The sequence below is a fragment of the Sapajus apella genome, unplaced genomic scaffold, assembly GCF_009761245.1.
Source record: "Sapajus apella isolate SASKATOON/1434 unplaced genomic scaffold, GSC_monkey_1.0 scaffold27, whole genome shotgun sequence".
NCBI lineage: Eukaryota > Metazoa > Chordata > Mammalia > Primates > Cebidae > Sapajus > Sapajus apella.
The window spans coordinates 9,787,734-9,808,777 of NW_022436967.1; the positions used below are offsets into that span (position 1 = coordinate 9,787,734).

A 21,044-nucleotide genomic window follows, 5' to 3' on the forward strand; every position below is an offset into this window, starting at 1 on the left:
TGAATAGATAGAAAGAAGCAGTCTAAGGATTGAGCCTTGAGGAATTCCATTTTTTAAAACTTGAAAACAGAAGAAAATATCCAAGAAGAATTAGAAGAAGAACTGAGAATGTGTTATCCCAATTGAGAAAAACATTTCTAGGAGGGAATGACCAACATGGTCAAACTCTTGTGATAGGTGAGCAAGATGACACCTGACTTGCTTATCACAGGGTAAATGCAAATTATCTGAGTTACCATTTCTCACCTATTAGAATAGCAAAATCTCAAAAGCTTTGATAACATACTCCCTTAGAGAAGCTATGGTATAACGAGAACTGTCATCTTCCATGGTAGAGATGCAAATTTTCCTATGGTAGGTAATTTTGTACTTTCTAGCCAAATTGTATATGCATTTGTTTTTTGACCCAGATAATACTATTCCTAGAGATATATTCCAAGGACATACTGGTAAAAAAAAAATAAGTATTTGCAAAGCAAATAAGTAGTAAAACAGTTATCTTCTTCTATTGTGTGCAAATGTGACAGTGACCCTGTCAAATCTTGTACACCAAATTGTGATAAACTTCCGAACAAACAAACTAATAATATTTGCCAGCAGGCGAGTCCTTATCTATGGAATACTTTTAGCAGGATGTATTTGGTTGGTTTATGAATATTTATGATAAAAAAAAAACCTGGGTGTGGATTTATGGGTGTGGGTCCTTGAAAAATATCACATAAGCAATGTAATTACCTGATTATAAAATGAAGATATTTATTGACTAATGAATAGTCTCTTTGGTGTTATAACTTGTAGATGAAAACATGGATCATGTTGCCTTTGCCCTTATTATAGGGGTTTTTGCCTAAGTCTACCCTTCAACCAGTTCTAATTGGCTATGCTAAATGTGAATGTTTGGAATTGCCCGAATCCTTCTTAGGAGTAAACATTAACCAATACAGAATTCAAGGAAGGCAACAATGGATCACAGACTTAATTAAGAAAATAGTTGAAGCGGGAGTTTTGATTCTCAGTAACCCTCTTTTTAACCATTCTTCTAGCTACTACATAAGGCAGACAGTTCCTGAAAATAAAAAAGTAGACTATCAAGAATCAACTAATATTGTTCCTTTGATTGTTTCAGTTATACCTAAGATAATGAAGACTATATACATAAGAGGCCATCAGGGTCTGTTATGCCATCACATCATGTACCTGATTAATAATGCCTTCTTCTCAATTCTAAGTTCAGAGTCTTGTCAGGCAGTATGCATTTTCATGAAATGAAAATCAGTGTAAAGTTATTATATTAGTACAACAATATGTAAATTTCTTGGTATATTAACATAATCTAATGAGTCAGTCTACTGGATTTAGTCAGTCTACTCTTAATAATCATTAAGAGTAAGTTAGTACACTACATTGATGTTATCATGTTAATTGCCTCCTTAGAGGAAGAAGATCAAGAGGAGTTAAGGGATCAAAATCACCTTTACGATAAATATAGGGTTGTTGATAAAACCAGCTAAAAGTCAAGTTTAGCCCAATGAAAAATCCCTGGAGTAACCACAGGTATTTCTCAAACTGTGAGAAGTATATTATTGTCTCTCACAGACCCTCCTAACAAGCAGGAAGCTCAGAAATAACAGGACTATTTGAGTTTTGGCAAAAACTTACTACTCCTAAAAGACTACTGTTAGCTTTTATCACAAATTCATCAAAAATAAGTATTACTTTAAGTGGAGCCCTGAGAAAGAACATTTACAGATGACGGTGTCATAAGCGTTTGAACCAGAGGAACTCCACCTTGAATAGGGACTAGGTAAAATGAAACTGAGACCTACTGGGCTGTGTTCCCAGGAGGTTAAGCATTCTCAGTCATGGATGAGATAGGAGGTCAGCACAAGATATAGGTCACAAAGACCCTGCTGATAAAACAGGTTGCAGTGAAGAAGTTGGCCAAAACCAAGATGGTGATGAAAGTGACCTCTGGTCATACTCACTGCTCATTATACCATCATTATAATGCATTAGCATGCTAAAAGACACTCCCACCAGTGCCATGACAGTTTACAAATGCCATGGCAACATCAGACCATATTTAGACCTATATGGTCTAAAAGGGGGAGGAACACTCAGTTCTGGGATTTGCCCACCTCTTTCCTGGAACACTTATGAATAATCTACTCCTTGTTTAGCATATAATCAAGAAGTAACTGTAAGTATTGTCAGTCAACCAGTCCAAGCTGCTGTTCTGCCTATGGAGTAGCCATACATTATTTTTTTACTTTCTAAATAAATTTGCTTTCGCTTTAAATTCTTTCTTTCACTCAACTTCTTTCTTGCATGAGATTCAAGAACTTTCTCTTGAGGTCTGGATTGGGACCTCTTTCTGGTAGCAATTGTAGCATAGGAAGCCCTACTAAGATTTCATGATCCAACTGATCATATTATACTAGAATATTTGCCTCTAGAACACATGCAGATTTGAAGCCCGCAGAAGAAATTAAATAGGGCTATTTAGCACAGACCTCTTAGATTTTGAACTTGAAAACTAACTGAGGGAGCTGCTCATTGCAGCCCATTTGAAAGGCAATTGCTAGCTTGTTACTGAGAGTTGGTCAAAACTGCCCCCACCACAGAAGGGCATCAAATAATTCTGAGGCTAAATATCAATCATGCCTTAGATGATGTCAGAGACATTGAGTAGGACAGTGGAAGTACATCAAAGCTCACTGACAAAAAGGAACAAGTGCACTAAGAACAAGTGCACTCAGATGGGGAATTCAGAAGGGTGCGGTGCATACAAAAACAAGTTGCCGATAAAACCAATGATAGAGCTCTCCAAGGATCTCCCTTCCCCACATTGCTCTTTGCAAACCCTTTAACAATCTGAATATACAATGGAAATGTTTTATAACTTCATCCCCCTTGCTATATGAGGTCAACCATAAACCTCATTTTAAAACTTCATTTATTGCTCTAGGCCAAAAGAGTGCCCAGTGCAGAAATGAAAGCAAATGAGCTATTAAGTACTACTAGGTTCATATGGAAAGACTTAGGAACAAATTTAGAGACTGCTACTGGCCAATGATGGAACACTTTGAGCATCAATAACAAAACTGTGATAGTTAGATACACATCAAGTATTTTTAAATCTATGAGTTCATAACTATATTTTTTAAATCCCATCGGTCATCTTTAGAGGATGTTGAAAAACCAATTTTTAGTGTGATGGGTCCCTCACCGAGTTACTACAGGGTATATGCCCACTGCCTGCACCCCAAAGGCCAAGCTGTGAGCCAAGGCCATGGTGCCCAGCCAAGGAGCCGATGTCCCTGAAAATCCAAACATCCCAGAGAGTATCTGAGAACCTACAAGGGAAAACAGTACCAACATACAAACATGCAGCAGGCAAAGGGCCAGAAAATTGGCTTAAAAGCAGCATAGGGATGGAAGGCAATGAGGATCTCTAAAGCTGTCTGTCTAGGAGTACCTCATTGAATTGTTACAATATTTATTAACAAAAGTATTTCTGCTAAGAATATTGGAAGTAGCGAAAAATTTGGAGTGCTGACATTTTACAAGCTCTAATGAATACATAGATCTAGGTCATGCTTATCAGTGACTTCTAACATTACAAAATAAGAGGCAACTAGACCTTATACCTCTCCTGATAGAAGAATACATCACATCTTGTTAGATATTCTTTCCTCAAATTGAGCCAGAATGTGATCAACTTCTAAAACTTATTCACAGAAAATACAGGAGACAGATGAATATATGAAAGCATGAGAATACAATTATCAAAATACAGACTGCAGAAAACTGCAGTTTTCTATAATACATGAACAATATCTAGAATGATATCATTGAGTATTTTCTCTTGTGCTGGATTTTATGGTTTATAATTAAGAGAATTGGAACAGCCATAGACATTTTGCATACATGAAGGAAACCTGTGTTTGACTGAAGATAACCTAGAAAACAGCAGAGTACCAGCTGTGAAGAGAGCAGAGGATCCTGACAAGGAGGGTTCTACCAGCACAGCACTCAAGCTCTGCTAAGGGACAGACTGCTTCCTCAAGTAGGTCCCTGACCCCCATGCCTCCTGACTGAGAGACACCTCCCAACAGGGGTCAACAGACACCTCATATAGGAGAGCCCAGCTGGCATCAGGCTGGTGTCCCTATGGAACAAAGCTTCCAGAGGAAGGAGCAGGCAGCAATCTTTGCTGTTCTGCAGCCTCTAATGGTGATACTCAGGCAAATAGGGTCTGGAAGTGAACCTCCAGCAAACTACAGCAGACCTGCAGCAGAGGGGCCTGACTGTTAGAATAAAAATTAACAAACAGAAAGCAATAACATCAACATCAACTGAAAGAACCCCCACACAGAAACCTCATCCAAAGGTCATCAACCTCAAAGATCAAAGGTGTTAAATCCATGAAGTTCAGGAAAAACCAGTGCAAAAAGGCTGAAAATCCCAAAAACCAGAATGCCTCTTCTCCTCCTAATGATCACAACTCCTCTCTAGCAAGGGCACAAAACTGGACAGAGAATGAATTTGATGAATTGACAGAAGTAGGCTTCAGAAGGTGGGTACTAACAAACTCCTCTCAGCTAGAGGAGCGTGTTCTAACTCAATGCAAGGAAGCTAAGAAACTTGACAAAAGATTACAGGAACTGCTAACTAGAATATCCAGTTTAGAAAATAACATAGGCCGGGTGTGGTGGCTCACACCTGTAATCCCAGCACTTTGGGGAGCGAAGGCGGTTGGATCACCTGAGGTCAGGAGTTCGAGACCAGCCTGCCCAACCAAACATGGCAAAACCCCGTCTCTACTAAAACTACAAAAAATTAAACAGGTGTGGTGGCGGGCACCTGTAATCCCAGCTACTTGGGAGGCTGAAACAGGAGAATCGCTTGAATCCTGGAGGCGGAGGTTGCAGTGAGCTGAGATCATGCCACTGCGCTCCAGCCTGGGAGACAAAAGTGAAACGCCATCTCAAAAAAACAAAAAGAAAAGAACATAAATGACTTGATAGAGCTACAGAACACAGCACAAGAACTTCATGAAGCATACACAAGTGTCAATAGCCAAATCGATAAAGCAGAAGAAAGGATTTCAGAGATTCAAGATCAACTTACTGAAACAAAGTGTGAATACAAGGTTAGAGAAAAGAGATTGAAAAGGAACAAACAAAGCCTCCAAGAAATATGGGACTATGTGAAAATTCCAAACCTGTGATTGATTGGGGTCCCTGAAAGTGATGGGGAGAATGGAACCAAGTTTGAAAACACGCTTCAGATATTATCCAGAACTTCCACAACCTAGTAAGACAGACCAAAATTCAAATTCAGTGAATACAGAGAACACTACCAAGATACTCCTGGAGAAGAGTAACTCCAAGGCACATAATCATCAGATTCACCAAGGTTGAAATGAAGAAAAAAATGTTAAGGGCAGCTAAAAAAATGTTAAGGGTTACCTACAAATAGAAATCCACTAGACTAACAGTGGATCTCTCTGTAGAAACCCTAAAAGCCACAAGGGAGTCGGGGCCAATTTTCAACATTCTTAAAGAAAAGAATTTTCGACCCAGAATTTCATATCCAGCCAAACTAAGTTTCATAAGTGAGGAGTAGTAAAATCCTTTACAGACAAGCAAATGCTGAGGGATTTTGTCACCACCTGCCTGCCTTGCAAGAGCTCCTGAAGAAAGCACTAAATATGGAAAGGAAAAACTGTTACTGCAAAAGCACGCTAAAATATAAAGATCAATAACACTATGAAGAAATTGCAGCAACTAAAGTGCAAAATAACCAGCTAGCATCATGATGACAGGATCAAATTCACACATAATAAAATTAACCTTAAATGTCAATGGGCTAAATGCCCCAATTAAAAGACACAGACTGGCAAACTGGGTAGAGTCGAGACCCATCAGTGTGCTGTATTCAGGAGACCCATCTCACAAGCAAAGACACATATAGGCTCAAAATAAAGAAATGGAGAAATATTTACCAAGCAAATGGAAAGTAAAAAGTGCAAGGGGTTGCAATCCTAGTCTCTGATAAAACAGACTTTAAGCCAACAAAGATTAAAAAAGACAAAGGGTATTAAACAATGGTAAAGGGATCAATGCAATGAGAAAAGCTAACTATCCTAAATATATATGCACCCAATACAAGAGCACCCAGATTCATAATGCAAGTTCTTAGAGGCCTACAAAGAGACTTAGACTCCCACACAATAATAGTGGGAGACTTTAACACCCCACTGTCAATATTAGATAGATCAATGAGACAGAAAATTAACAAGAATATAAAGGACTTGAACTCAGCTCTAAACCAGGTAGACCTAATACATATGTACAGTACACCCTATCCCACATAAACAAAATGTACATTCTTCTTAGCACCATATAGCACTTATACTAAAATTGACTGTATAATTGGAAGTAAAACACTCCTCACAAATGGAAAGGAATGGAAATCATAATTAACAGTCTCTCAGACCATAATGCATTCAAATTAGAACTCAGGATTAAGAAACTCACTCAAAACTGCACAACTACATGGAAACTGAACAACCTGCTCCTGAATGACAACTGGGTAAATAATGAAATTAACTGGGTAAATAAAGAAATAAAGTTCTTTGAAACCAATGAGAACAAAAGGTAACATACCAGAATCTCTGGGACACAGCTAAAGCAGTGTGTAAAGGGAAGTTTATAGTACTAAATGCCCACATCAGAAAGCAGGAAAGATCTAAAGTTGACACCCTAACATAACAATTAAAAGAACTAGAGAAGCAAGAGCAAACAAACTCAAAAGCTAGCAGAAGACAAAAAATAACTAAGAACAGAGCAGAACTGAAGGAGATAGACAAATGAAAAACCCTTCAAAAAATCAATGAATCTAGGAGCTGGATTTTTGAAAAAATTAACAAAATAGATAGACCACTAGCCAGACTAATAAAGAAGAAAAGAGAAGAATCAAATAGACACAATAAAAACGACAAAGGGGGTATCACCACTGATCCCAAAGAAATAGGAACTACCATCACAGAATACTATAAACACCTCTACGGAAAGAAACTAGAAAATCTAGAAAAAATGAACACATACATTCTCCCAAGACTAAACGAGAAAAAAGTCAAATTCCTGAATAGACAAATAACAAGTTCTGAAATTAAGGAGTAATTCATAGCCTCCCAACCAAACAAAAAAAAAAAAAAAAAAAAAAAAAAAGCCCAAGACCAGATGGATTCACAGCCTAGTTCTACCAGAGGTACAAAGAGGAGCTGGTACCACTCCTTCTGAAATTATTCCAAACAATAGAAGAAAAGGGATCCCTCCCTAACTCATTTTGTAAGGCCAGCATCATCCTGACTCCAAAATATGGCAGAGACACAACTAAAAATAAAAATTTCAGGCCAATATCGCTGATGAACATTGATGCAAAAATTCTCAATAAAATACTGGCAAACTGAATCCAGCAGCATATCAAAAAGCTTATCCACCATGCCCAAGTCAGCTTCATCTCTAAAATGCAAGACTGGTTCAACATACACAAATCAATAAATGTAATCCATCACATAAACAGAACCAATGACAAAAACCACATGATTATCTCAATAGACGCAGAAAAGGCCTTTGATAAAATTCAACACCCCATCATGCTAAAAACTCTCAATAAACTCAGTATTGATATATCTTAAAATAATAAGAGCTGTTTATGACAGACCCACAGCCAATATCATACTGAATGGGCAAAAGCTGGAAGCATTCCCTTTGAAAACCAGCAAAAGACAATAATGCCCTCTCTCACCACTCCTATTCAACATAGAATTGGAAGTTCTGGCCAGAGCAATCAGGCAAGAGAAAGAAATAAAGGGTATTCAAATAGGAAGAGAGGAATCAAATTGTCTCTGTTTGCAGATGATGTAATTGTATATTTAGAAGACACCATCATTTTAGCCCAAAAACTTCTTAAGCTGATAAACAACTTCAGTAAAGTCTCAGGATACAATATCAATGTTCAAAAATCACAGGTGTTCCTATACACCAAAATAGACAAAAAGAGAGCCAAATCATGAGTGAACTCACATTCACAATTGCTGCTAAAAGAATAAAATACTTAGAAATACAACTTACAAAGGATATAAAGAACCTCTTCAAGGAGAACTACAAACCACTGTTCAAGAAAATAAGAGAGAACACAAACAAATGGAAAAACATTCCATGCTCATGGATAGGAAGAATCAATATTATGAAAATGACCATACTGCCCAAAGTAATTTATAGATTCAATGCTAATCTTGTCAAGATACCACTGACTTTCTTCACAGAACTAGACAATACTACTTTAAATTTCATATGGATCCAAAAAAGAGCCTGTATAACCAAGACAATCCTAAGCAAAAAGAGCAAAGCTGGAGGCATTAAATTATATCTGAATTCAAACTATACTATAAGGCTACAGTAACCAAAACGGCATAATACTCGTTCTAAAACAGATATATAGACCAATAGAACAGAACTGAGGCATCAGAAATAACACAACACATCTACGACCATCTGATCTTTGACAAACCTGACAAAAACAAGCAATGGAGAAAGGATTTTCTATTTAATAAATGGTGCCGGAAAAACTGGCTAGCCATATGTAGAAAACTGAAACTGGACCCCTTCCTTACACCTTATACAAAAATTAGCTCGAGATGGATTAAAGACTTAAACATAAGACCTAAAACCATGAAAACTCTAGAAGAAAACCTAGGCAATAACATTTAGGACATAGGCATGGGCAAAGACTTCATGACTAAAATACCAAAAGCAATGGCAACAAAAGCCAAAACTGACAAATGGGATCTAATTAAACTAAAGAGTTTCTGCTCAGCAAAAGAAACTATAGTCAGAGTGAACAGACAACCTACAGAATGGGAGAAAATTTTTACAATCTATCCATCTGACAAAGGGCTAATATCCAGAATCTACAAGGAACTTAAACAAATTTATGAGAAAAAAAACCAACCCCATCAAAAGTGGGCAAACGATATGAATAGACACTTCTCAAAAGAAGACATTTATGTGGCCAAGAAACATGAAAAAAAGCTCATCATCACTGGTCATAGAGAAATGCAAATCAAAACCACAATAAGATAGCATCTCATGCCAGTTAGAATGACAATCATTAAAAAATCTGGTAACAACAGATGCTGCTGAGCATGTGGAGAAATATAAACACTTTCACACTGTTGGTGGGAGTGTAAATTAGTTCAATCATTGTGAAAGACAGTGTGGTGATTTCTCAATTATCCAGGACCAGAAATACCATTTGACCCAGCAATCCCATTCCTGGGAATATATCCAAAGAATTATAAATCACTCTGCTACAAAGACACATGCACACGCATGTTTATTGCAGTACCATTTACAATAACAAAGACTTGGAACCAACCCAAATGCCCAGCAATTATAGACTGGATAAAGAAAATGTGGCACAGATACACCATGGAATACTATGCAGCCATAAAAAAGGATGAGTTGATGTCCTTTGCAGGGACGTGGATGAAGCTGGAAACCATCATCCTCAGCAAACTAACACAAGAACAGAAAACCAAACACGGCATGTTCTCACTCATAAGTGGGAGCTGAACAATGAGAACACATGTTCTCATCACACTGTGGAGAATATCACACACTGGGGCCTGTCAGGGGGTGAGGGGGAAGGGGAGAAAGAGCATTAGGACAAATACCTAAGGCATGTGGAGTGTAAAACCTACAGTTGATAGGTGCAGCAAACCACCATGGCATATGTATACCTATGTAACAAAGCTGCACTTTCAGCACATGTATCCCAGAACTTAAAGTAAAATTTTAAAAAATAAATAAAACAGCAGAGCAAGAAAATCGTATATAGATAGAGCCAGAGACACCATGAGGCTGTCATTCTCTAGATCAAACACTGTCATGTGTCATCATACTTGTAACCCAAAGTATCCTAACTTACAGACTAGGGAAAGAACTACATACTATGAAAACATCCACTTCCAATAAATAAATTTAAAATCGTAGTAACTCTATATGCAAGTCATCTATCTCTATTTTTCCCTCTATCTATCTATCTATCTATCTATCTATCTATCTGTCTATCTATCTCTCTCTCAATCTCTCTACTTACCTACCTGTATTATCTGTTTTATTCTCAATTTATAAATCAAACTAAATTGAAGATTGTACCCTTCTTCATTTTTAAGATACATCAGAGATGCATTTGGGTGTGAGCTATCCTTTCAAATCTTCTCTAGTCACTAATTATTGAGATTCTTTTGAATATAAACTAGTTACTCAAGAGATTATACTGTGAACACCCAAAATGTTAAAAGCTTGTTTTGTATAACAGCTTAAATTAATGTATTTTGAACTTTTGTGATTAGATAAAAAATAATAATACAATTCTTAAAACAATATATACACTTAATACTTGTGATGCTTTCTGATATTTTCAATCTATTTACTTAACTATTAGATACAATCTACTAAAAGATCCTATAATCTACTCACTAATAGTTTTGTAACTTGCATTTTAAAAAGTCACTGATACAAATCACTCTATTATTAAGCCTGGTGCGGTGGCTTACGCCTGTAATCCCAGCACTTTGGGAGGCAGAGGCGGGTGGCTCACGAGGTCAAGAGATTGAGACCATCCTGGTCAACATGGTGAAACCCCGTCTCTACTAAAAATATAAAAATTAACTGACCGCGGTCTGGTCCCTGGGGATCCTGCTGTATGATATGGTGTGTGGAGATATTCCTTTTGAGCATGACGAAGAGATCATCAAGGGCCAAGTTTTCTTCAGGCAGAGGGTCTCTTCAGAGTGTCAGCATCTCATTAGATGGTGCTTGGCCCTGAGACCATCAGATAGGCCAACCTTCGAAGAAATCCAGAATCATCCAAGGATGCAAGATGTTCTCCTGCCCCAGGAAACTGCTGAGATCCACCTCCACAGCCTGTCACCGGGGCCCAGCAAATAGCAGCCTTTCTGGCAGGTCCTCCCCTCCCTGTCAGATGCCCAAGGGAGGGGAAGCTTCTGTCTCCAGCTTCCCGAGTACCAGTGACACTTGTCACCAAGCAGGACAGTGCTTGATACAGGAACAACATTTACAGCTCATTCCAGATCCCAAGCCCCTGGAGGCTGCCTCCCAACAGTGGGTAAAGGAGACTCTCCAGGGGTCCTAGGCCTCAACTCCTCCCGTAGATACTCTCCTTCTCATAGGTGTCCAGCATTGCTGGACTCCGAAATATCCTGGGGGTGGAGGGTGTGGGGAGGTCAGAACCCTGCCATGGAACTCTTTCCTTCATTACAAGTTCTGCTGAATGCCACAATGGGTGAGGTAGGGGGTAAGCAGGTTGGGATGGGATAGGACTAGCACCATTTTAAGTCCCTGTCACCTCTTCCAACTCTTTGGAGTGCCTTCTGTGGGGACTCCGGCTGTGCTGGGAGAAATACTTGAACTTGCCTCTTTTACCTGCTGGTTCTCCAAAAATCTGCCTGGGTTTGGTTCCCTCTTTTTCTCTCCCGTCCTCCCTCACCTCCTTCATATGAAAGGTGCCATGGAAAAGGCCACAGGGCCAAATGCTGAGCCACCTGCCCTTTCTTCTGCCTCCTTTAGTAAAACTCCGAGTGAACCAAAAGGTCTTCCTTTTTGGTTTTTACTTACTATTTCAAAGCCAAGACCTCACACACACAAACAATGCACAAACAATGCAAATCCACAGAAAACTGTAAATGTGTGTACAGTTGGCATGGTAGTATACAAAGATTGCAGTTGCTCTAAGTTTTTACAAATTCTGCCTTTATTTTTTTTGTTTTGTTTTGAAAGATGCGCATTCTAACCTGGAGGTCAATGTTATGTATGTATGTATGTATTTATTTATTTATTTATTTGGTTCCCTTCCTGTTCCAAGCTTCCACAGCTGCTGCCCTAGTTTTCTTTCCTCCCTTCCTCCTCTGACTTGGGGACCTTCTGGGGGAGGGCTGCAACGCTTGCTCTGTTCATGGGGTAACGGGACTCAGGTGGGACAGTGCTGCAGCTCCCTGACTTCTGTGGGGCCCCTCGCCTACTTACGCAGGTGGGTCCGGGCTCCATGGATGGTGGGGAGGGGCATTGCTGACTGTATATAGGATAAATATGAAAAGCAGTTCTGGATGGTGTGCCTTCCAGATCTTCTCTGGGGCTGTGTTGTGAGCAGCATGTAGCCTGCTGGTTTTATCTGAGTGAAATACTGTACAGGGGAATAAAAGAGATCTTTTTTTTTTTTTATACTTGGCATTTTTTGAATCAAAACCTTTTGTCTTAAATAAAAAAAAATTAACTGGGCATGGTGGTGCGTGCCTGTAATCCCAGCTACTCAGGAGCCTGAGGCAGGAGAATTGCCTGAACCCAGGAGGCGGAGGTTGCAGTGAGCTGAGATCACACCATTGCACTCCAGCCTGGATAACAAGAGCTAAACTCCATCTCAAAAAAAAAAAAAAAATACTCTATTTAATTTTTGAAAGATATTAAAAAAAACATGACTTGTCACTGTTGCAAAGAATATAATATAGTGAAAAGAAAACAGATTCATTTACAATCTTTAGGTTTTCTGCACAAGTGGACTATGAGATGACCATTCAGAATAAATTTTTACTAAATCCGCCATATTTCTCCTATATAAAGATAAAAGATTATTATAGTTATTGCAAGTTAGTCAAGAGTATGAAGTTTTGATTGCCAAAGTTCCCATGTTTTCTGAAGCTTGTCTTTTGATCTTTGTAAAAACAAACTAGTAAAAGCATTTAGCATAGATGAAGCCTGGGATTTCTTTCTTTCTAATATTCCATAACACTGTGATACATTCCCTAAGCATAATAAATGCTAAGAGAGTTGCATTTAGATTAGCTCCTAGTCCACCTCCAATATAAACCTGCCACAATAATAATTTTCATGTGTTACACTGCTGCAACGAATAATACTTCAGAAGGGCTTAGAAAAAAAAGTGTCTCCCTTAGTGAGTGGCTTATCAATAAGGAGTGGCTCGAATACTCATCTTCCTTATTATGTACTACCACATAAAAGTGAAGGGCTTATGAACCTCTTTTCTCTTCTATGCTGTTTTTATTTATAGAACCAGGGAGGAAGAGATCTTGGTTTAATACTATTATTTTATTAAATAGGTTTTTCTCACCTTTTCCATTCTCTTCTCCGTCTGAAATGTCCATAATATGAATATTTATTCACCTAATGTGGTATTCTATACATCTGTAGGCTTTCTTCATCCTTTCAAATGTATTTTTATTTTCTTTTTCCTTTCATTTATTTATTTATTTATTTTTGGTGTGCCTGTGTTATTTCAAAAAATCTGTCTTCAAGTTCAGAAATTATTTCTTCTGCTTGTTCTAGTCTGCTGGTGAAGCTCTTGCTTGTATTTCTTTTTTATTGCATTAATTGAATTATTCAGCTCTAGGATTTCTGTATGGTTATTTTTAATGATATCTCTTTGTTGAATTTCTAATTCAAACCATAAATTGTTTTCCTGATTTTCTTGAATTATCTATCTGTATTCTCATGTATCTTTTTGAGTTTACCTAAGATTATTATTTTGAATTCTTTTCTGGCATTTCATATATTTTCTTATGATTGGGGTCTATTCCTGGGTAATTATTGTTTTCCTGTGGAGGTGACATATTTCCTTGCTTTTTTGTATTGATATGTCCCAATGTTGATTTCTACACATCTGGTAGAAACGTCACCTCTTCCAATTTTATGGGGTAGGTTTCATAGAAAAAGAGCAATTTGTATTAATGGGTCTTAGAGTGTCAGTTGGTTGGGAAGTGTTGATCTTCATTTTAGGTGGATGCAGTAGTGTAGCTCCATGTAGCTTCTTCAACTGAAATCCACACTAGTGGTGTTTGCAAGTTTCTCAGTGGCCTAAGCTGAGAGAATTTGTGGTGACAGTGGTGTGCCTTTGCTGAGATTGGCCTCACCACCCCATTTCTCTGGTTGGGGGTATGTGCATGCACGCAGTGGGTCAGCCACCTTGGGGTCTGTCTAGCTGTGGTTGCAGCCATAGGGCTGTTACACTGTCCAGGACCAGAGACAAGTGGTGGCTGCTTGGTTGGCTCAGAGGCATGTCTACTGGGGACAGCCCATGGAGCTGTTTCTCAATGTGCCCACCTATTTCTCAGGTCCTTATTGGGAGCACAGGGCCACTGGGAAGGCCCAGGGACGAGTTTGTGGTGGGGTTAGGGGAGGATGTAAGGGTGCAGGGCTGTTTCTCAGGTTCTGAGTGTGGGCACATTGCCAACTCCATTGGGTATATCAGCTGCTTAGATGCTCAGAGGCCTCTCTGACTTGCAGGAGGCCATGCAGCAGTTTGGCTGGCTCAAAGGCAGGTTCTTCCTGGGCAGGACTGGAAGACTGTTGTTCCTCCTGCCATAAGTGCAGGTGGGGGTTTGTTTCTCTGCCATGAAAGACCAGAGTCACAGTCAATTCTGGGCCCAGACTCCCCACATCTGGGTTGTGGTGATCCATAACCCATGTAGGTTTGGCATAATGAAGATGGAGCCCCAGTGCTGGAGAAGCACAGAGGCTACTGACCTTAGAGCAAGACATACTTGAGAGGTGGCTCAGGTCTCAAGACGGCAGCATGCTGCAGCACCTTGGTTCACAGTGGGTGAATGGGGGTGGGGAGTACACATCTTGTACTCCTAGTCCAGGACAACACAGCTGCATGAATTCTCTGCAGCTCTCCAAGATGGACTCAGAGCTTAAAGGAACTATGGGATTCTTCTGTTGTGAGGACTATAGGTGTTTGCAGTGGCAATGGAGCTGGAGCACAGTGAGGATCTCCTGCTTAACATTTTCCCACATGTGAAGTCTCTCCTGACTTCAGGTGTATCTGATCCAGGCAGAGTAGATGAAGCGGCAGACAACAGATACCTCCATATTACCTTCCTAGACTTCCAATCACCACTCATCCATCACACTCCAGCACTCTTCCTTCAACACTGCAGTCAAAGTCTTAGCTGTTTATTCTGGTAGAAGTGAATGCCAGGTGCCTCTGGTCAGCCATCTTGCTGACACCACTCTCAATAGCTTTATTTTGTAGATGAGTAGTGAAGACTAAAAAAGGCAACAGCATAGTTAGATAAGTGCCTTCTCTTGATGAATCAAACTCCCTGATTCAAATCTGCTACTTCTTAACTATGATCTTGGGCAAGATACTTAACTCTGTAGGTCTTCATTAACTTTAAAAATAAGCATTCCAAGAGTATCTGACTTTCTTTGAGGTTGCTGTCAAAAATGAGGGTACAGGTCTTAATATAGTTTCTGAAAAAATAGTAAGTGTTCAATAAGTATTAGATATTTCAATGAGGTGACTTGCACAAGGTCAGGCAGCTGGCCAAAAAGGGATGGCCAGACTATTGTGGGAGTATAAGACATTGGTTGTTTTTGCTGTGTATACCAAAGTATACTAAATATATTTAGTGATATTAATAATATCACTAAGTAATATTATCTCTTTGCCATTTTTTGAAAAACTAATTCAAAAACATACACTTGTATTTAGCATAATTTTTATTTCTCTGAATGCTCAGACTTCAATTTACAGTTTGGTTTTCTATTTGAGGAAAGCTATCTCTTCGAAAGGTATACTCTAGGTGCTGCAGTGCTTTAGGGCATTATTACAAACATAGGTTTTCGGTGTACTATTGAGTCAGAAATGTGTTTAATGGAAACTACAGGTGATAGGCTGCCAAAAGAAAGTGAATTTTTACTAAACCTTGCATTCTCTGCGAATTTTTCAAGAGTGTAAAGTAAAACATTTACGCAACACCCAAAGCTCTCTCAAGGGCCAGTGATGTAGCTACATATTTTCATTGTAATTCAAACAAGTAGTAAAGTGAAATGTCATTTGACAACATATTCTATTTCTTCTTTATATTACATATTCGATTTATAAATATCAGACAAAAATGGATCCCATTATATGGAAAATAAATTTTAATGACTAGTTATTTATTATGAAATAACAAAATGAAATATGCAGACACCCCTCACTTTTCATAGATTCATGAGGCTTCCTATATTCCTCATCTGTCATCTTAGCTTCAGGGGTAACTCTTTTTACTATTCCTTGCATGAAAAATGATAGTTGGTAAAATAAATAAATAAATAAATGAATGTTTACAATAGTCAATTTTATAAATTTTGCTCTTTCAGAGCAGAATTCAAATAAGAAATTTTCAGAAAATGAGTAGAGCCAGGAATACTGATTTAACAAAAAATATGCTACACACACACACACACACACACACACACACACACAGAGTACATTTTATGCTATACATCTATTTAGTTAGAAGATTTGTTATGCACGTATTCCTGGATACCCTTACCCCTCACAAAAACAGGGTCTTTAAAAAGGGTTGTGTGCAGTTCATTCATTTTGGAATGTGATTCTAATGAATGGGATTGGGAACTTTGGAAAAATTAAATAAGGTAAGGCAATCTAAGATTGTATTTTTAAGCCAGTCAGTACTGTAGGTAACTGAAGACTCTAGTGGAGTCCTACTGGAGACCACTAAGGAATTATATGGAATGCACTTCAGAATTGTCTGCCCAAAGGACAGAAGAGGGGAGTATTTACTCACTGAATCCTGTCCTTATTGTCAATTCCCTCAAACTTCCAGGTTTACATACATGTCAAAGTAGATCAGCAAATTTCCACAGGTGTTCCACATAACTGAGGTGTCAGAAAAGCACTAATACAGAAATCTAGAGATGTATGGGACAACAGCGGTAAAGTGCTGTCAAAGAGTAAAATGGGTGAATTGAAAAATGGCCTATGAGGTTGTGAGGTGGGACACAAAAGATATTAAATACAGCCCACTCCTTGCAGCACTCAGAACCACTCAGTTTCCACGTTGAGTCCAATCTGTCACAGAGTCTTCAAGGAAGTGGGTAGCCATTACACAAATACTAAATGCAAAAGATTTAGTGGAACATGCTTTGGTGGCTGCTGTAATCGATTTCAAGTCTATAATTAATAGTTATCATCTCTCTCTTCCACCACAAATTCTGTATTTCTCTCACATTTGGCCAAGCTCTTCAGTAGATTCAAGTGGCTGGAGTGGTGGAGTGACCTAGACCTTCATTCTCAAAGGATCAGAGTCCTTAGCTGCTTTACCTTGTCAGGCTGTGGTTGCTTCAGTTGCCCATTTAAGGTTATCACTTGACATTGAAACACCGAAGGATGCCTCAATGAAACCCCTAGCAAGGACATACTCTATCCTGCCTCCATTAATAGTTATAACCCTAGCTCTGCATGGTAGCCAGGATCAATATCTCTTCCAATATCATGCTTCTGTTTGCCTGCTTAACAGTTGACATGAAGAATCATTATGACTAGATGGTTTTCATAGCTTCAGGTACCTCAGCTGCACCTCAAGCCAGTCTACCATTCCATAGAAGTTTTAGTAACTGTGAAGTTACTTATACCAGAGGCATTACCACTAACAATGGGGTCCTTGTCACCAAGTGCCCTATGATACAATTCTAGATTCCCGTTCTGATGAGATGCTTTCTAGGGCTACGTTAGGTAATCACTGACTTAGCCTGGGTTCCCCTAAAGCAAACATGGGACAATCACTTCCACAGACATTGACTGTAGTTAAATAATTCCAGGGAAGAGAGGGGTACTAGGAAGAGCAAAACAGAAAATGATGGAAATGAAGGAAAGATCAGGCAAAAGGGTATTACCAGTTGGCCACTGTTGTGGATAACCAGGTGGGATTCTTTTAAGAGAACTTCTTTGGAGCTGTGTAGAAGGGACCATAGAACTGTTAAACTGAGGGTTGTAACAGAGAAGTATTTCTCCATCAATTCTCACCCTCCTTGGTCAAGAGGTGCCCCATGGGGTGTTTTAGTCCCTTCACATATCCAGGGTAGTTCATGTGTAAGAATGGCTAAATGGGTTCCTGCTAGTGTTCCACACAGCAGAGAAGGCAGAGAAACTCTAGGGGCAGGAAGCAAGACATACATAGTGCAGCTGAGGCAACTGGAGAGTCAGTTCACTATGCAACTGATTGCTGGAGTAGAAAGTTAGGCTGAGAGGATGGGAGGTGGGTCAGAAGAGCTATGTAGGACACAGTGAAATAAATGCTCTAATCAAGCAATGTGTAAAATACCATGGGAACTTACATGGAAAAGAAGAGGCAATCCTTGGGCTTTGAGGCATGAGAAAAGGGCCGAGGGCTTACTGTAATTGCTTCATCCACTTGCTACCCTTTCTTTTTCAATATCAAATTAATTATGCTCATTATCTTCTTCCCAAAGCCTAACATTTTAAAAAGGAGCAAAAGGAGGACAAGAATGAGGGGAAATTAAATATTTTCTTCTGTGGCAAAAACTTTTTTAACGTTTATAAAAACTAGTTTGGAGCTAGAAATAAAAAGCATATTTCCGTTCAGACTGTGACTTACACTTTCCTGGAGCTGGGAAAAAGCATGAGAAAGCACCTGAATAAATATGTACACTGTCTAATCATTTAGGTGGTGAGAAGACAGAATCTGCTTGACACTGCAGTGAACAATTCAAACCACAGCAAAGAAATGCATTTATGCATATTTTAAACAAAAGGATGATTATTCTTTCATGGTCCTAAAGTTGAAAAACAAATTTGAAATGGCTATTAAAAACACCCACTCTCAAATACAAGTTTCTATAGGATCTATTACTTGTACCTGACTAATGGACAAGCTTTCCAAAATTCTGTAGTTGATATGCATGTTCCTTTCAAAAGAAAATGTTTATATAATGTATTTTTGCTTGCTTGGTATTAGAAGAAAAATAAATTTCTTATCTAGATGAAAGAAAGTTAAGAGATGTTTAAAAAACATCTAAACAAATTTTAAAAAGATACAAATTAGGTTTGAGAAAGCTTACAAGCTACAACATTCAAATTCAGTATTTTATATTGTTGTGATTATATCTATATTTGTGCTTCACTTTTATCCATATTATAAATAGTTATGATTTACATCTGAAACTGTGATTCATAGTGTTTGATTCACTTCTAAAATCAAGATACTCTTATTTTTATTTTGACACTTTTATATGCATTTATAAAATTATACATGTAATTTATAAATAAGTCATCCTAGGTTATTTAAAATATGTCTTTCCTATCCAAAACAGGCAGATCGTTTCTATATCAAATTAATTAGTTGCTACTGTCAGTTTTAAAAATAATTTCTCAATTTATCTAAAATGCCTAACACTGCCACCATGATGTGAAGTCAGTAAGATACTTATAATACCTTTTGTAAAAGTCGGCATTTATCTTACACTAGTTCTCTTTTCAAATAGAGAACATATGTAAGAAATGAGTAAGTCAATAGGCCATATTTAACCAGCACTAGTGACTGTCAATGGAAAAATACAAATGCAATGTAAACTTGAATTTACAGTTTATTTTACAGTTTATTTTAATTTACAGTTTATTTAATTTACAGTTTATTTTATAAGAGTATTATATTAAGGAATTAATTTACATACAGTAAAATCACAAATCTAAACATACAGCATGAGGAATGTTGACGAATATATACAGCTACGTAACCATCATCCAGATCAAAATACAAAACATTTCAATCACCCCAGGAAATTTCCTCAGCCCCTTTTCCATGCAATTTGAATTCCTTGCCCTTACGTAGAGCAGCCACTGTTCTGGTGTTTATCATCAAATGCGTTTTGCCTGGTAGTGGCTTTAATATAAAAGTAATTGGACAGTATGTTATGTCTGGCTTATTTTGCTCAACTTAATGTTTCTGAGATTCATACACGTTGTTACATGTATCAGTAGTCCTTTTTTTAATGACCAGTATTCCACTGACTACATTGCAGTTTACCCATTTTCCTGTGGATAGATATTTGACTGTTTACAGTTTTGTGTTATTGTGAATAAAGCTCCTATGAACATTCATTTTTTGGGGTATATATCTAGCAATGAAATGGCCGAAGCACAGGGTAGTGCAGAAGTTCTCTAGGTGGCCCTGGACAAACTCAATTGTCCACCCTTTCTCACTTGTAGTTCTCAAGAATAACTGTACTGTGTTCTGGGAATGTAACATCCTGGACTGAGGGACTCTGAGAAACATTGTGACTTTATAGATCAAATCATCTATAAAGAATCATCCATTTTCATGTTAATCATATACAATTTGCAACAGATACTATATTTTCAGTGACTTCTATGAAAATAATTATTGTTAAAATGTATGCATGATGTCTTAAAAAAGATTGATACTTATTTTTTTGTTTATCTTAAAAGGTATAGAGAAAAAATGATTAGTATGGTTATCTATTACACTCCTATATATCACATTTCTCTATTAGCCATAGGTCTGATTCTGGTTGTTTCCATTCTTCTCCAAGCAGTGTGTTAAAATTGAAAGGCTTGAAGTATTCTAGGCGATGGCTAAAAGCAAAGAAAAAGAAAGTGGGAATTGAAATGAATTATGCATTTGTGAAATAGATGTCCCAAAGGGCTATTTATTTTGTCACATCTGTGATAGGACAACATTCTATTTTAAGCAATACTAAAGGTAAGATATATTTTATATGTACAGTTTTCTCACTCTAGCTATCACTCAGCTCTGAAAACATTCACCTGTGACTTAAAGCACTTTTTTCAATTTTGCAAATAGCCCCCTCACAGCTGAAGGGAGAAATCAACTCTCAAAACATGACTCATTCCATTCAGTTTTAAACAAATCATATTATGCTCCTGCATATGTTTTTATATTCAAACTTTGGTATAATTTATATCAGTCATATAAGCAATTGTTTTAAAAAGTTTCAGTTCCATAGATAAGAAGACAGACTTCTTAATTCCCTTCTCTGCCAAAGCAAGAGAGGTTAATGTAAAAGAGTGTTAATCCCAGTTCTTTTCTTTCCAGGAAAACCCTTTAACTATATCAAGAAGCTTTCTCTTGTGGCTTAATG

The 21,044-nt window shown here is 38.0% G+C and overlaps 1 protein-coding gene across 4 annotated transcripts in view; it reads right to left on the reverse strand.

Annotated features, from left to right (window-relative positions):
* Positions 1-230: 230 nt before the first annotated feature.
* The window catches only part of CUNH4orf33 (chromosome unknown C4orf33 homolog), a 37,668-nt gene continuing 16,854 nt past the window's right edge, over positions 231-21,044 (reverse strand). For 3 of the 4 annotated variants that reach the window (XM_032292287.1, XM_032292288.1, XM_032292286.1), the window contains exon 6: positions 13,676-20,517. In XM_032292287.1, coding sequence (XP_032148178.1) covers positions 20,412-20,517 — 106 coding nt within the window. In that variant the 3' untranslated portion in view covers positions 13,676-20,411. Of the gene's footprint in view, positions 1,067-13,675; positions 20,518-21,044 lie in introns of those variants that run through there. The other variant, XM_032292289.1, reaches the window with a different exon arrangement.